The 17052-nt window shown below is 53.1% G+C and overlaps 1 protein-coding gene across 1 annotated transcript in view; it reads left to right on the top strand.

The window, feature by feature from the left end:
* LOC125957908 (pneumococcal serine-rich repeat protein-like) overlaps positions 1-16684 on the top strand; it is a 51297-nt gene extending 34613 nt beyond the window's left edge. The window contains exons 3-6 of the mRNA XM_049690937.1: positions 1559-12857; positions 12938-13325; positions 13406-14067; positions 14131-16684. Of these exons, the coding sequence (XP_049546894.1) occupies positions 1599-12857; positions 12938-13325; positions 13406-14067; positions 14131-14334 (12513 nt within the window). The 5' untranslated portion in view covers positions 1559-1598 and the 3' untranslated portion in view covers positions 14335-16684. The remainder of the gene's footprint in view (positions 1-1558; positions 12858-12937; positions 13326-13405; positions 14068-14130) is intronic.
* The last annotated feature ends 368 nt before the right edge of the window (positions 16685-17052 follow it).

Below are 17052 nucleotides of genomic sequence, written 5' to 3'. Positions count from 1 at the left end.
CACCGGGCATCCCGCCCGACGTGTTGAAGCTGTGTTGATCTGTGAACGCGAGAACCACGAGAAGAAGAGCAAGCCAAAGAGGAGCTCCTCAACTCCCCTGTGTCTGTCGGTCTGTCTGTGGCCGGGCCGGCGGTTGGAAAGGTGCCATGCTTGTGGAGCCCGGGGGAGGGGAAGGCTGCTTAACATTTGTCATCGTGCAAACGGAGAGAGGTCACACGACCCCCCACCTCCCCTCTTTCACCAGTTGCGAATTGTGGGGCGCGCAAAGGAGAAGCAACGGAACCATCGAAAAGCAAACGAGGAAGGAAGAAGGAACGAAAAAAGAAGTAGAAGAAGGAGTGATCCAGATGATATCCCCCCTCTCAAATGTTGCTCTCTCTGGTGGTTGTGCGTGTGTGTGTGTGCCTTTGGTCTCAATTCTTGGGGAACGAAACAGCACGATCGAGAGCAACACGACGAACCAACGGTTTTTACCGGTTGAAAAATGCGTTTAAGGTTTCTACTTCACAACTTCCCGAGTACTTTGCTAACACTTCATCTACACGGGCGCGAGAAAGCTGAAAATGAGATGAGAATGAAAAAGGCGAGAATGTCAAATCCCATACAAATGGAAATGTAAAGATACAAGTAGGCTGTCACAAATGTATGGGATTTGACATTCTCGCCTTTTTCATTCTCATCTCATTTTCAGCTTTCTCGCGCCCGTGTAGAGACTCGGTAAGATAAGAACGGTTGAATTGTGTCTCATCGCGGTCTTATCGGAGATACACGTCCCAAGCACCTCCAAAAATGAAGACAAAATGAAGAATCTTGATGGTGATGAGGAAGGGCAGGAGCAGCATCATCACAGATGGAGCCCACAACCCGCCGTAAGAGCTGCGAGAAGATCAAGGAATGGCAAAAGACCTGGCGAGAGAGATAATCTCTATCTCTCTCGCCAGGTCTTGCCAGTGCCAGAGAAGCCACGGATTCTCGGTAGCATAAAATTTGCATCCTATTGTTATTCTGCTACTCTTTTTTCGCCACCTTCTGAGTGCTGTTACTGCCCCCTTCCCTTTCTTCACTCTTTCTCTCCCGGTCTGTTGTTCGGCGTCAACCGCGGTTTACAATTATTGCGCGGCAATAAACATTATAACGCAAGGGGAGTTCCGTGTGGGGCTCAACACTTTCATCACCTCGGTGGGACCCCCATTCCGTCGGAATACAATGTGGGAGGTCACCACACATCTCCGTGTGTGGTAGGGGGTCTGTATTGCATACCATTGCATCGCACCAAGTCGTTGGGTTCGTAATTATGGTTCGGGATGCAGCAAATCAAGCGAGGACACTGCTAGCATGTATCGGCATTGAGCCATCGCCGTCGCCTTCACCTTTAGAAGGTCATGGATGGTTGCCATTAGCTGTAGCCTAGTAGCACAACTCCGAGACACCGTGGTGTTTGGCTTTGACCTAGATAACTCGTCCAGACACACACACACAGACCCACTAGCATCCGTTCTTATTTCGTTGCTTTCTACTCCTTGTTACTCATCCGTTTCTTTGCCTCTTTCCATTCCAGTCAGCTCCAGTCCAGTCCCGTTCAGTAGCAGTAACAAGAAATGGAACCATCACAAGGACCAGTAGCGGCCCCGGAAGAAGCGGTGGCCAGCGCGATAGAGGAGGAACCCAAATCAACGTTAGTGGTGGCCCCTAATGCACCATCAGTCTCACCAGCATCACCCACGTCGGCACCATCCACACCACCGGCGTCAGAGTCATGTGGTCGCCGTGAAGCCGAACAAATCACGATCATCACAAAGGAAGAAGATCGTTCGATCGCCTCATCAGAATCGGCACCGCTAGAAGCGGCAGCACCGATCGAACCAAAAAATGAAGAAGTATCAGTATCAGTTGCTGTGACAAATGGGCCTGCAAACGAGCAGCAGTCGTCCACAGTGTCACCACTGGCATCGTCATCGTCATCTGAAGTAATTAGCACGACAGAGGTCGAAGCTGAGGCTGCTACGGCTCCAGCTACTGCATCAGCACCAGCATCAGCACCAGCGATCGACGACGACAGTATAGCGCGGTCTACGGCCGAAAAGGTGACCTCACCAACGTCCTCAACGTCACCACCACCCTGTACCGTGTCCGAGGTCGACAGCGATACGAAGGTGCCTTCCACGCCAGAATCATCGACGGTGGTGGCGAGTACGGCGACGGCAGAGCCTGCACCAGTAGCCTCGATCGAATCGCCGGCACCGTCGGAACGTATCGAGGAAGAGAAACCGTCGGCAGGGGCTTGTACGTCGTCAAAGACGACAACGACGACAATGGCCGACGAGACGAGTGCCTCTAGTAGTTCTGTCCAAAACGACAATGAATGCTCTGACAAGGTGTCGGATAGTGGAGGTCAAGCAGAAGCAGAATCTCAATCGACTGCTAGCGAGCTCAGTGCATCGAAGGAGGACGGCCCAACGGAGGATGAGGCCCGACCTGCTACGATACCAGTAGCAGTACAAGAAACAATAGAAGAAGCTGCTGCTCCAGTTACTACAACACCGGCAGCAGTGGTCGATGTGATAGAAGAGAAGCAGCCAGAACAGACCGAGAAAGAGCCCGCCGAGCTTAAGCAGTGCAAAGTGAACAATGTGATAGAGACTGAGTCTGATGGTGCTGCTGCACAACAGAAGGGGCAGCAGTTGGAACAGGAAGGAGAAACACATCGGAATGAGTGCTCCTCGGATGGTCCGATTGCAAGCAGTACTACCACAACAACGACGACGACCACATCGTATCCACTGCCGAATGAGCAAGTAGAAACCGATACACCACCGGCTGTACCACCGGAACCGGACCCAGGACCACCATCACCGGTGGCCTCCGATGTCGTCAGCTCAGCCGGTACCTGCGTCGAAGCAAAGCTTCGAGAAACTCAAAGTGAAGCTGCTGCACCTACCGAGTGCGTTGCTGAAGCTAACAACAGCAGCACCAGCAGCACCAATGTCGGGATGGTTAGTAGCTTTGGACAACCTTCACCACCACCACCACCACCGCAACCGTCGAAAGAAGCAGACTGTGGAATCGGTGTCAGTGGCGGTGTCAACCGTACCACCACCGGTGAGAGCAAGACCATTACCAGTGCGGACGTGGCGATGCTATCGAGTGCGTCGGTACCTTCGGCCCGCAATCCGTTACAATTCACGGACGTAGCGAACGATGAGGTCGAGCTGAAGGTTGACGGTGGCCATCTGCTGGATCGTGTGATTAAACACTCGCTGATGCGCGGTCTCCAGGATAGCGGTGAACGGTTGGCCAAGAGCAGTCTCATCATTTCCGGTGCTGCTGCCGCCGCTAACAACAACGGTGGTGGAGAGGGAGGCGTACACGGTGAGGCCACCCTCGCCACCACGTCCTCGCTGAGTAAAGCGAAAAGTGCGGCCGCCGCTGCCGCCGGTTTAGCTGGGCGGTTGGTTGAGGCTGATCACAAGACAACGCCTCCGGCACTGCAGCCGGCGAACGTTACCGATGGACCAATGGCCGCCACACCACGGTCCGGGAGCAGCACCGTGATGGTTAATGGTGGTCGGGCAAGTAGTGAGGGTACAGTCCAGGAGGCCATGTCCACCATTAGTAGCAGTACGAAAGACGTTCAGGAAGAGATCGGTGCCACGGCTGGTGGCAGTAGGATACGACATTCAAGTGAAACGAGTGCCGCCAGCAGTCCTTCCAGTGCCGGCGAAGGAGGAGGAGGCGGAGGCGGTACACGGTGTAGTAGCAACAACAGTAGCAACAGTTCGCTGGACTTTCGAGAAGAGATGCCGATTGTGATGGAGAACCATCGGAATGCCACGCAACCGATCACCACCGGGCTGAACGAGCATCTTCCGGTGAAAGCCCGGAAACCCCAATACTACGCTAGTATACCGGACTTTTCAAAAACTCAACCACAGTTCTCCTCTGCTACCACCGCGATCAGCACCTCGATGCCTTTCGCTAGTTCCTCTGGAGCTGGCTCCGCGATGACGGCAACAACGACCACGGCCACAACGGCAACCACGAGCGCCACAACAACACCAACGTCGTCTACCAAAAGTCTGACACAGCTACATGTGAAAACTCCAGACTTTAGCCGGCTGGTTTCAACACCTGCTTCTCAGGCAGCACCCTCAGCAGCAGCAGCAGCGCCATTACCACAGCAGGGGACGTCGACGGGTAGTACGATGTTGGTGAACAGCACACCTCGCATGTCGTCGTCGCCAGCCTTAAAATCGACGAGTGAGCTGAAAATCTCGAATCCGGACTTCTCGAAAGGGTTCGCTAGCCATCACTTCCAGGGGCATTATGCTGCACCGAAGACAGGAATCGCTCCCGGTGCCGGACCGTCATCTCACGTCCCGACGATCTCGCCAGACACGTTCAGCAAGCTGATCAAGGAGCGGAACTATATCGAAGATTTGCAGCTAAAGAACCCCGCCGCGCCACTACAACCATCACTTCCACCGCCATCGTCGATTACGATTGGAAGTTCTACTTCCACTTCGTTGCCGTACCAGTCCGAGGTGGACGGTAGTAGCAGTAGAGTCGATACGACTTCTGGTGCACCAACCGGGCACCACATGCTAAAGAAGCGATCGTTGTATGGAGCAGCAGCAGCAGCATCAGGTTCATCGTCATCAGCAGCATTCTACACGGAGAATCACGATCCAAAGGCACATGTGATAGCGAAGGGAGCAGCAGCAACTGTAGCTCCAGTTCCTGCTGGTGGTGCCGGAAGTGCTCCAAAAACATGGAATCCACCAGAGTTTAGTAGCAAACACTTTATGTCTACGCAACCAGCTGCTACTGCCGGTGGTGCTGCTCTTCCGTCACGCCACTCAAATGGTGCACCATCCTCACCCTGTTCCCGGGATCCTTCACCATCGTCATCTTCGTCGTCACCTCGACCGGGAGGTAGTTATGGTTCGGGTCCGGCAGCTAAATCGGGTCCATCATTACCAGAGCAAAGGATCGTCGTGAGTAACGTACGGACGTACTTTCCGGAGCCGCATCTAGCAGCGCCCATGGCACCAGCTACCACTTCGTCCGGATCTCACTACGTTAGTGGTATTGCCTTACCTAAGGTGAAGGATCCTGAGTTTCGATTGGATCATAAGGAGCAACAGCTGTTGCAGGAGGGTACCACGATTAAATCGGTCAAGCATCACCACCAGCAGCAGCAGCATCATCAGCAACCACCACATACTCCCTACTCATCACAACGTGTCGTTCAGCAGGCTCCTCCAGTTCCGGCGCCGCATCGGCCACGATCACCGTCGGTCGAACGGCGTGAAGCACAGATGATGCAGCACTCGCAAGATATCGTCTACCGGGACTATCGGCAACATAAACGGCCACAGCAGCCAACGACGGCGGTTCTAGCCACAGCGGCCTCACCAGCACGACAACCGCCATCATCGTACGATGCGTACTATCAAGCAATGGCCCAGCAGAGGTCAGGATCAGGAGCTGCAGGATTTATGCATCCACCACCGGCGGTGAGTTGGCCACATCAGCAGCAGCCGCCTGTTCCAGCAGCACTGGCACAACGAGGCATAGTGCGCAGTCCGCACGATAATGGTGCGAGTCCGATCTCTTCACCTTCTTCGCTAACAGCGCAAACGTCTGGTGGTGGTGGTGGTGGCTCAACGCCAAGTCCAAACCCTCACGGGTACTATAAAAACTCCCCTAGCCCGGTGTCCGGATCGGCTTATGGTACGGCGTCATCTCCTGTTCCCTATGGACCAGCCGGTGGACCACCGCAGCAGACGACCACCAGTCACAGCTACACGTCTCAGCATCACCTGCCACCAAGTATTCCATCCGTATCGCCTTACGAAGCGGACTCGCGCCATGCTCAATCATACCATCAACAGCAACAGCAGCAGCAGCAACAGCAGCAGCAACAGGGTGGTAAAGTGGTAGCATCTTCCGGCTATAAGGCAGGTCTGGACTACAATATGGAGCAAAAGTTCGCCGAGGTCTACCAAACCCATCAACTGCGCGAGAAGCAGGCCGCCGAAGCGGCAGCAGCCGCAGCAGCAGCTGCAACTGCAACGGCAGGGACGGGACCTCACGGAAGACAGCAGCAACCAAGGAGTGGTTCAACGGTGGGACCGTCGTCCGGTTACCCTGGTTATGATCCAGCGCAACCATCGTACCGTCCCTACCCTTATCATCCTTCTCCGCATCCTCAATCACAGGCGACTCCTTCGCCATCTTCGACGCCATCGCCTGTACCGTCACCGCAGCATCATCCTCGTAGACCCTCAACGGTTGGACCGCCTCAATCGCCGCGTGATCCATCACCGATTGGCCATCGGTATGCTTCAAGCGAACATCAGCAGTATCATCATTCGACCGGGTCATCATTATCCGGACCAGGGGCACTACCACCACCGACGACGGTGTATCTGCCGCACACTAAACTTCCGGCATCGGGTCATCCAAAGACGACGATGGGCAGTACATCGACACCTGGCTCATACCAGACGCCACCGACCTCTTCCGTCCCCTATTCGATGGGTAGCGCACCGTATCCGGTAGCTAATACCACGACCTCAACAACAGTGGCTGCTGCTGCACCCCAGGGGCCACATCATCATCATCATCAACACCAGCAACATCATTACCAACCTCCATTGGTTCACCAGTCGGTGATTAGCAATGCGTACGATCGGCAGGCAGCTAACTACGGATCGGGTCCGGGTATGAAGCCTACTCCGTATCCACCTGGCCAGCTGCCGAGTGGTTCTTCTGCAAGCTACTATCCATCAGCAGCAGCCGCTCCAGGCGCGGCGCCATCACAACCACCAGCATCACTGGCCATTCAATCTCCGGTAATACATCCGACGATGGTGGTACCTTCGGGAAGTAAAAACATCCCCGTAAGAGTTATAGCGACGGCACCACCGGCTTCTGCTCAACCTCAAGTGCCAGCAACAGTACCAGTACCACCGTCTACATCGGCAACAGCAGCTGCAGCAGCACAACCACCACCACCACCACGGGAAGTCACGCCAACCGAGCGCGCATCGGTAGTCGCTCCACCAACATCATCGATGACGACGACGCACAGTGGACCGAAGCGTGAGTCTCCGCTGGATCTGTCGGTTAAGACGGTTAAAACGAAGGCAGATTCAACGGGATGTGATGACTATGGGGCCAGCAGTAGTACGAGCTGCAGTAGCACTAGCAGCACCACCAGCAGCAATGGCGGCCGGACCGACCTTCTACCGAAGCTGGACTTTAATCCAAATTTCAAGAAACACATTCCACCGTCACATCACCACCAACATCAGCATCATCATCAGCAGCAGCCGCAACAGCCGGTAGTACCGCCAGGACGCGGTGCTCCGGTGCCGGTGCTTGTTGGTCCTCATGCTTCTTCGCCATCCAACCACATGAATCCCCCGGGGCATGTACCGTATCAACCGGCGGCAGTACAGCCACCGCCGCGTCATGTTTCTGTGATTAGTCCGGCCATACCGCCCGGTTACGATAAGAAGACGGATGCGTACATGTCGGCCAATTATAGGGCCGTCGGTGGTCCGCTCGTTTCGTCCGCACATCAGTACTCGTCCTCGGTCACAACGACGCCGACCAGTACCAACAGCAGCGGCAGTTCGGTGGCCAGCAAAAGCGTCTACTATCCACCATCGTCTTCAGCTACCCCAAGCAAGTCCAGCGCTCCACCTACCGCAGGCAGTATCGTGACAGGAGTGGCGGGTTCTGGCAACCGGCAGCAACCAGCGGCAGCTGGCGACGATCCCCGTCTGGAGGATCGACGTCTGGTGGAGAGTTTACTGAAAAAGCAAACATCACCATCGTCCGACGTTATGGCGGAGCTGCAATCCGGTAAATTTCCATCACGGCTTCCCCAGAACATGGTCCCGAAGAAGCGAGCGGCGGCGGCTGCAGTGGCGGCCGCAGCCGCTGCAGCTGCAGCTGCAGCAGCCGTCGAAGGCAATACTCCACGTTCTTCGGCCTCAATGGTTGGTAGTGGTAGTGTTCCAACGCCACCGAAAGTGGCCAAGTATGAAGAACCTGGACGAACGGACCCAACGGTACAAGGTCCACCGGCCGCGACGCCATCAGCACCTCCACAGCATGGTGTTCCAGGGAGTGGTTACGATCCTGCACATGCCTATGGTTACTCCCGGAACAATACTCAACCGAGCTATCATGGGCCTTCAACATCTTCAGCGCCGGCCACCAGTGCTCCAGCGAACTATGGAACACCGGAAGGCGGTCCAGCGCATTACTCAACAGGATCGTCCATTCATGCTTCCGTCATTACGACCAACTATCTCCATCATCCTCCTCCAGCACTGCAGCAGCAACATCAGCACCAACCCCAACAGCACCATTACAATTCCGATATGCGCTTTTACCAACCACCAGCGTCGTCGTCGTCGTCGTCATCGTCGGCGGTGAGTTCGAAGGTTCACCGGGACGATCCTCCGCTGCTCTATCATCATCAGGCCCATCTGCGTGGTGGTAGTGTGGCTCCGTATTCAGTTGAAGAACGATCTGCTCCGTACGCGTTCTACCCTCCCAAGGGAATGCCAAACGCAGCCGTGGATCCCGGTGCCAGTCAGCACTATCCGGATCAACGCCAGCGTTACGATGTTCCGACACAATTGAAATCTCCAGCGTCGGTGGAGCATCAGTCTCACCACCTTCAATACACGATGGCTGGATCGGCCAACACTCCACCGCTACCGTACGTACGTCGCACGGAAGGAATGGAGCAGCATCAAGCGAACCATCATGGTCCACCAGGTCCACCAGGTCCACCAGGAATACAACATCCCTATCACTCTGCTTCGATGATGCAGCAGCAGCAACAGCATCATCATCATCATCATCGAGGAGCCGATCAAATGGTAATCTCGAAGCTTCGCACCAGCCTTGAAATGAAGGAGTACGAGAAGCAGCGAGCCAGTCAACAGCAACAACAGCAACATCAGCATGAACAGAGGACATCCGAGGAGCATCATTCGACGGTGGCAATCCAGCCACAACAACCACAAGCGAATGCTACGGCTGCGAATGGACGTTCCGAACCGAGTAAACCCGGAACGGGACCGCCTCTATCGCTTCAAATGCTTTCCCCAATTTCGGTCCCATCCGGTCCAGGTGCCGCTGCAGGAGCAGCAGCATCCGAGCTGACAAGCTCGCCAACTTCCCGCTTTCGTACCAAGGGTGAGCTGAAGGGATTCATCCCCCTGCCAGCGGCGATACCACCGAGTGTGAACATTCCTTGCGCCACGGTCGAACAGCAGCAGCAGCACCTAGTGAAGAAGCAAGAGGAGAAACCCGTGAAAAACGAGGAAGGGGATGAGGTGGCGATAGCACCACCGGCCGATCTCGACGGTGCTTCACCGCTGGACATCCTGGACTGGGGCAGCACTTGCAACGAGTTTGTGGAGCAGCTACAGACCGGCAAAAAGCGTGGCCGACGAAAAAGACCGCCAGCTGCTGCAGCCTCTTCCACCATGTCGTTGAACAACGTTGGAATTCATGATGCTGCTCTCCGAGAGGTTCCTGATGGACCGACAACAACAACGATGACGACAGCGGACCTATCGGCGGTACCGCGTGATGTGCTGAACAGTGCGCGTACGGTGCGTACGAGCAAAGACAGTGGAAGTCACAGTTCGAGCGACGAGGATAAACCGCTGGTGCTGATCCGGCAAGAGTCACTGCGTACGATCTGCGATACGACGGCCGAAAAGTTGACGGAAAAGATCGCTCGGAATATGCGGGAAAAGCAGCGGCTTCAGTCGGAGCAGAAGCACGAGGCCAAGCTGGGAAGTCCGAGCAGCTCGGACAGTGAGATGGCATCGGGAGCGATCGGAACAGCATCGTCGGTGGCTCCCTTTGGTCGAAACCGTGCCCGGGTGAAGGCACGCGTGCGGAAACTACGGAACCGCGCGACCGTCGCTCTTCGTTCGTCCGATGAGGGAGAAGATGATGATGGTGTTGGGGAGCAGACTCGTCGTGGTTCCCGCGTGAAGCGTTCTGGCTCCCTGGAACGCACTGAGGACGGTATTGGAAGAGCGAAACGTTTAAAGCGTCACTCGGCGGCCTCTTCTCCTCCTCGGTCTTCCTCTTGTGAGTCTTCGTCGGATTCGGATCGAGAGGATAGGCCATCTTCATCTGGACGACGCCGACGGCGTCGTCGTCGTGCCAGCCGAGGATCAGTAGCACCTGCTGGCAGTAGCGCTGGCGGTGGTGGTGGTACGGTCAAGCGGGCACGCTGTCAAAGCGGCGGTTCCGCCAAACTCCGTCCAGATGCCAGCGATCTCAGCTCGGACGATGGAGACTCCAAACCCACACGGACGTCATCATCTAAGAGTGAGACTCCGCTCACGCAGAGTGCGGCCGCAGGTACAGCACGAGGCGATTCCGGTGTCTCCGGAGCTCGAAAGCGTGATGGAGGGGCTGGAGGAGGTGGGGGAGATGTTACCACAACCGATGGAAGCAATGGAAAGAAGGCTGCTACACACCAAGAAGCAACCACCACGACGACAGCAACGGCCAAGTCCGGGTCCGGACGCACGGCCAACGGAAGCGCACGCCGTGGCGGTCGTTCGCGAACGATCTCTCGCTCGAAACCTCAATCGTCCTCCTCTTCATCGGGTTCATCTTCCTCCTCATCCTCATCATCCTCGTCGGCTTCATCGTCGTCGTCTTCGTCCTCCGAATCGTCCGAATCGGAATCGGAGGCCGGCGATCGTGAAACAATGACACGATCGCGCAGCAAACGGGAAGCGGAACGTCGCCGTACCAATAGCAAGGTATTGCGGAACGATAAAGTGATCGAAGTGACACCGGAGGCAACGACGACGGCGGCATCTCAACGTTCCAGTCGTACCTCGGCTGGAAAGAAAACGGGAAGCAAGAGCAGAGGAGGGAATAAGCGACCAAAAGTGATGAACGGTGATACATCGACTCGGAGCAGTAAACGAAGTAAACGGAACTCGAGCGGTCCCGGAACTGGGTCACAACAGCAACAACAACAACAACATCAGTCGTCGGCTTCAAAAAACGCGCTGGCGAGCTCCTCGGTGGACACGGACGCCGACGCCGGGGAGACTGATCATGATGAAAAAGCGAAGAAGAAGAGCGCGGCCGCCACCGCCGCTGCCGAGCAACTCTCGGAACGGTTACGATCACGCCAGAGAGAGAAGAGCAAATCGACCACAGCGGCCGATGGTGGTGGTAAGGTGGCCTCACGCCGTGAGAGTACGTCCACGCAAAGCAAGAGCGGTAAAGGTACTAGAGGTCGTAAGCTATCGAAAGACGGATCACTCGATCCATCGGCCGCCAGCGCTGTCCGGCAACCGGTAGCCGATCACTTCTATCCCGGTTGGGAAAAGGCCGTGTACGAGTACAAGCGTTCGCTCAAGGTACCCCCAGAACTGATCACGATCGATGGTCGGTTGTATATGCACCGGATCTCCACTTCACTCCCGGATCTCGATTCACCGCATCATAGCGACGGTTCGGAGACGTTTTCCGAGATCGTGCAGAAGATTAACCAGCAAGGATCGCGGCTGAAGGATGCCGTCGTCGGTGGTGGATCGGTCTCGCTGAAGCGTTCCAGATCGAAGGTGGCCGCTAAAACGCCCAAGAAGCAGGCAGCTTCCACTAAGCAGCAGCAGCAGCAGCAACAAACCGGCCAAACGAATGCATCCGCTCTGGGAACCCAGAAGCAGAAGGATGATAACAAACGATTCAACTCGATCATCGAGGTACTCCATCGGCGCTTGCTGCAGTCCCCCTCGCTGATCGCGGCCAAGGGAGGCGCCAACAGTATCGTCGGGATGGTTGGACGACAGAAAGGATCATCGAAGGGCACCAGTAAAGCGAATGCCGCCGTGGCCAGCGTCAACAACAACAACGCTAACGAGGGTTCGATGGGGACGAAGGCAAAATCCGAGTACGAGCTGCTGCCAACGCCAGGAACTAACGATCCGGAATCGCTGTTTAGCAAAAATCGCAAGAAGAAGTCGCTGTTCGATACGGCCATCCTGAAGTCACGCACACGCACCGAGCAGAAGGCAATGCAGAGCAAGGAAATCATTCGCGAGGTGTTCGGTGGGGATGAGGAACGGCCACAATCGGCACCACCGCTCGGTGAGAGCCGAGTGACGTACGACGAGCGGTACGAGCAGCTGATGCGTAACGTGGATCGGATCATGGTAGAGCTGGACGGCGGTAGCACTGTGGCGCTAAAGCAGGAACCGCTTGATGTCGAAGAAGCTGAGGAGGAAGAGGCGGAAGAAGAAGAAGAGGATGATGATGAGGATGAGGAGGAAGAGGACGATGGTCAATCGGAACGCTACACACCATCGATCGCTTCCGAGCGTGATCTGACGACACCATTACCATTCAAACCGACCACGACGACACCGACATCATTGACTCCGGTTCCTGCTCCCGACGGTATCACGAATGGCTGCGGTACTAGCGGTACGGGTTGCTGTCCTGGATCGGACAAGAAGGCAGGATGCCGAGGACGCCGTGGTCATCGTACGTCGCGCCGGAAGGGTAGCTCGGGGTTTGATTACATCCGGAAAAAGAAGAAACCCTCGCAGCAAACTCAACATCACCATCATCATCATCATCACCACCACCATCAGCAGCACCAAAATCAGCAGCAGGGTGGTTGTGGTTGCTGTGCTGAGCAGCGCAGGAAGGCGGTGTCCATCTTCGAAAACCTCGAGGTGAAGGATGAGACGCACATCCTTAAGGAGATACGCAGCTGGGTGCTAAACAAGGGAGTCGGTGAGAGTGTCATGCATAAGGCGGCTCGAGCGGGTTACACAGTAAGGATGAGACGAGAACGCGGTTCACCGTGGACCAGTACTAACGGTGATGATAATGAGATGTATTGTTTTTATTACAGGACGTGATTGTGTATTGTCTCGAGCGGCTCAATATGGATCCCGATTTGAAGGATAACGCCGGTTACACGCCGTTGCATGAAGCTTGCGCCAAAGGTCATCTGGACATTGCCCACTATCTGCTGCGTTACGGTGCGAGCCACTCGGAATCGGCCCCGTCCGGAATGCGGCCCCTGCATGAAGCGGTCGAGAATTCGTTCATCGAGATCGTACGGTTGCTGCTGGCGTTCGGTGCTGATCCGACGATGAGCACGTACGCTGGCCTTAGTCCTGCCGAGCTGGCCGAATGTGACGACATGCGGCTGTTCCTTGATGGCCATCTGCGGGATGTGCAAAGCGTGGCTCCGAACAAGATCGCTTGGCGGTTTGAGGGACCATGGAAGATATATGGTAAGAGGAGCCCGATCAAATCACCGAGATTTGATTTGGCGGATGGCATAATAAACTCGTTTGTTTGTTTGTTTTTCCAGATCCCGAAGACAGCGGATGCAACGTGTTTGACGGCATACCGGGTTTCGACGAGGAGATGGAAGAACCCGTTGCCACCACTGCCATCAGTTCAACCGGCCAAGAGGTGACGACGGCACGGGCTAAGGGGCGGTGCGATTCAAACTTCAACTTCATACGCCGTGGTAGTATCGGTAATCACCAAGATAGTGGAGCAGTGAATGTTGTCCAGCGCAAGAAGAACGGTACGGTGGACGGTAACAGTAGCGCACTGGCTGACCGGGGAACTATAGATGGTGAGCTGAGGAATGGGCGTGTGAAGCGAGATACACGAAAGGACGATGTGAAAGCAAATGTCAGTCTCGTTAATGGTGGCTCGAAAGCTCACGCCGTGAAAACCGAGTTTTTAAACGGTGAAACCGAGCAGCATGCGGAACGGGATGATTTGCATCTGCCAGATGGAATCGAAGGTGCTGGTAACGATGGTAACGGAGCAGACGGTGGTGTCACCGGCGGAGCCAGTAACAACGAAAACGATCAGAGCTTGCTGTTCGAGTACGAAGAGGCCGATCGTCCGCTACCACCACTGTATGTACTGAAGGATGAGAACCACGAGCGGTGGATGCTGATGAACGATCTGTGCACCTTTCTCAAATTCAAGTCCAAGGAAGCTGTACTCAAACAGGTTAGTTGGGTCTAGGATGAGCAACAGCTCCATTCGATTCTAAACATATGCTTTTTTTTACAGATATGTCCCAACAACACTACGAACAATCAGCGCGAGCTGATACGTGAAATGAAGATCGACGAGTTCTTGGCTCGCTCACACTGTCTCCAGCTGCTGTGTGCGGGCGAGAAGCTCAACATTCACTCGTCGAAGGTGGTGCTAGTGAAGTACAACGACAGCGTGCGAAATCTGCTACAGGTGCAGAGCTTCGTGACACGCATCTAGCTGTGTAGATTGCGCGGGGAGTTGCACGAAAGGAAGTGACAGTGAATTGCCTTACAACCATCGAGCAAAGCAGCAGGAACGAATCTTGGTAGTGGCGGAATCGGTGTTGCATGAATGCGTGAATAGGAAGCTGGGTAGGAGCAAGAAAGTGGCGGGCAAGACTGGTAGACAGTGTGTGAACACGTGGTAGACAGTGTGTGAGTTTGTGTACGAGACAAGCATGCAGGCCTGCCGCTGCCACGTTCACCGCAGCAACGGAAAGACTTTCATACTTCACAGCATCACAGCAGCAGTAGTACGTGCATACAAATAGCAAATTGGCGAAGAGACGGTAGCCAAGAGGAGAGTAGAGAAAAGTAAATTATTAATTTCATTTTAAAGAATAGCAGTAAGAATCAGCGAGGTTTCATCACAGACCGGCGAAACGATCACACAACACACAAACTGTGCGAATAGCGACAGAGCAATCATTTGTTAGTTGTTTCATTACTTAAAAGTTAGCAGGCTATTTTATGTGGCGCTTTAAAATGTCGTAATAAGCGTTGTTTCACATTACGTTGTATTTTCAATTACTCCTGAGTTATATTGTTTTAATTTGTTTGATTTTCAATTGTCCCTGTCCCGTCTGCTAGCAAATAGTTTAGAGCAAATTCAGTATAAGATTTAGCGATGAGAGAGTACGAAAGCGGTTGGCGTCGGAACACATCGTTACACATATTTAATCCTAGCTCCATTCCTTTGATCTTTGTTTTCACATTTGTGTAGCACTGTAATTAGCGCGGTACTGGTATTATAATCAAACGTTTACTAATTAATTATCCTGTTTGTTTGTTTTTTATGTGAACGCGGGACCACCGTATTTATTCAACTCGTCCTCCCTCCTATTCCCGTTTGTGGGAGTGGTTTGTTGGGACGCACTCCGAGTCCCCCCCTTAGGAGATTCCCTTTGTAGTTAAGTTAAGCATGTGTTAGTGCGTTTAAAGGACTGTCCGTAGCAGTATGTTAACTAAACGAATTGTTTTTTGCGAGTGTGTGCGCGTGTCAGTGTGTGTTTTATATATCCTCTCGTTTTCCATTAACCTTTCTCCTCTAAGTCGTTTAAGTAGCTAACAATTGCATATAGTATGGTTTAGAGTACTTTAGATTTTAATTTTTATAAGCTAAAATGCTGATGAGATGAACACGTGATGGCGAAATATGCAATATGAGATAGTAGGAATTGTGGTATGTTCCTATGCTCACGTCACACACGCACGTGTTGGAGATACTCGAATAACGGAACACACGAAGGTGTAGGAGTCCTGGTAATATCCGGGACCTGTTGGAAACTGTGCGAAACCCTATCCCCCTCCTTCCCATTTGACTGACACTTCGTTTTATGTTCTCCCCGAAAAACGTTTTGTTTGTCTGTTTGTGGTCCTGTACCAGATAGGTAGCTATGAAGAGAATTGGAAGGAAAGGGATTAGCGAAATGGTTAAACTAGCGAATTTGTGGTAAGCCTCGCGACTACCGCGCAACGAAGTGCAAGGAAAGGACCAGTAGGAAGGTTGTTTAGGAAAGGATTAGGGTTTTTATAGAACGAATCACGCCAAGGCTAATGATGAGGATTGGATTGGGCACGGATTGTGCATCTGTGGAAGCAAGTGGGTAGTAGAAGATGAGTAATCGCCTGACGATTGTTATTTTGTTTTCATTTTGCTTTCAATTTTCAAAGTGCAATCACAGATTGGGCAGAAGTTTTAATAGAATGCGAAAGCTGCGATAAGGAAATGCATAAAAAGCAAGAGCGCGTACGTGTGAGTGTGTAGAGGATGACGATGTTACTACATTTTATTACACATTGAATGTTTGATAAAATATACAACAACTGGACAGTGCACCCCAATTAGTTGAACGAGGGTATGCGGTGAGGGTGCCGACCCCTAGAGGACCGAGAGTGAGAGAGGCTTGGAATGGAGAAGCATTATGTTGCGTGCGGGAGGAAGTAACATAGAAACCAAAACTTGTGATGATTTTCGAAACGGAAAAGAAAAGTAAAACTCAAAAGAAGAATCGTTTATTATAGAGAGAGAGAAATAGAGAGACAGAGAACGATGGATCCGAGAAAGAGGTGGAAATGTGAACACAGAAACAACTGGCCGAGATGAACAATATTATACAATTTGCTAAGCGTAAATGGTACTACGGATAGGAGAGAAACAGCTGGCGACTTATATTCCGGCCGGCCGAGGGTGACTGTGGGTTGTCGTGCTGGTGCATAAAGCATTACTGTAGAGCACTGGCCCAGCCCTCCTTACCCCAGGAAATGAACGGAAAATATATTCGAAACAAAAGTAACTGTTGCTCTCGCCTACTCTTTTTTTACTTTCTTCCCCGAAATAATGATCGCTCGCCATGCGATCTAAGTATGCAATGGACTGTGAAACAGATCGGAAAGGTCTTTCCTATTGTTTCAAGAACTCAGTTGGGAAGATACGAAGAATAATCAGTAAAAAGGTGATCAAACTATCGTTAAAATTTGAAAGTGCTGACTCCTCGTGAAATCGTTGGTAAGTCGGGTAAAGGTCGGAACACAATCTTACGACGTTTTGATCATTTTGTTTCATTCAGGTTTTGGTAATTCCAAAAGGAATTTTTGAGTATTTCAAACGTTTTAGTGCAATGTAGTAAGATGTAATTTTGTTTTATAAGTTATTTGTATGGTTTTGAGAAATTTA

The sequence above is a fragment of the Anopheles darlingi genome, chromosome 3, assembly GCF_943734745.1.
Source record: "Anopheles darlingi chromosome 3, idAnoDarlMG_H_01, whole genome shotgun sequence".
Lineage (NCBI taxonomy): Eukaryota > Metazoa > Arthropoda > Insecta > Diptera > Culicidae > Anopheles > Anopheles darlingi.
The sequence above is the reverse complement of the archived record's forward strand: the minus strand, read 5'-3'. Positions and strand labels throughout refer to the sequence as shown.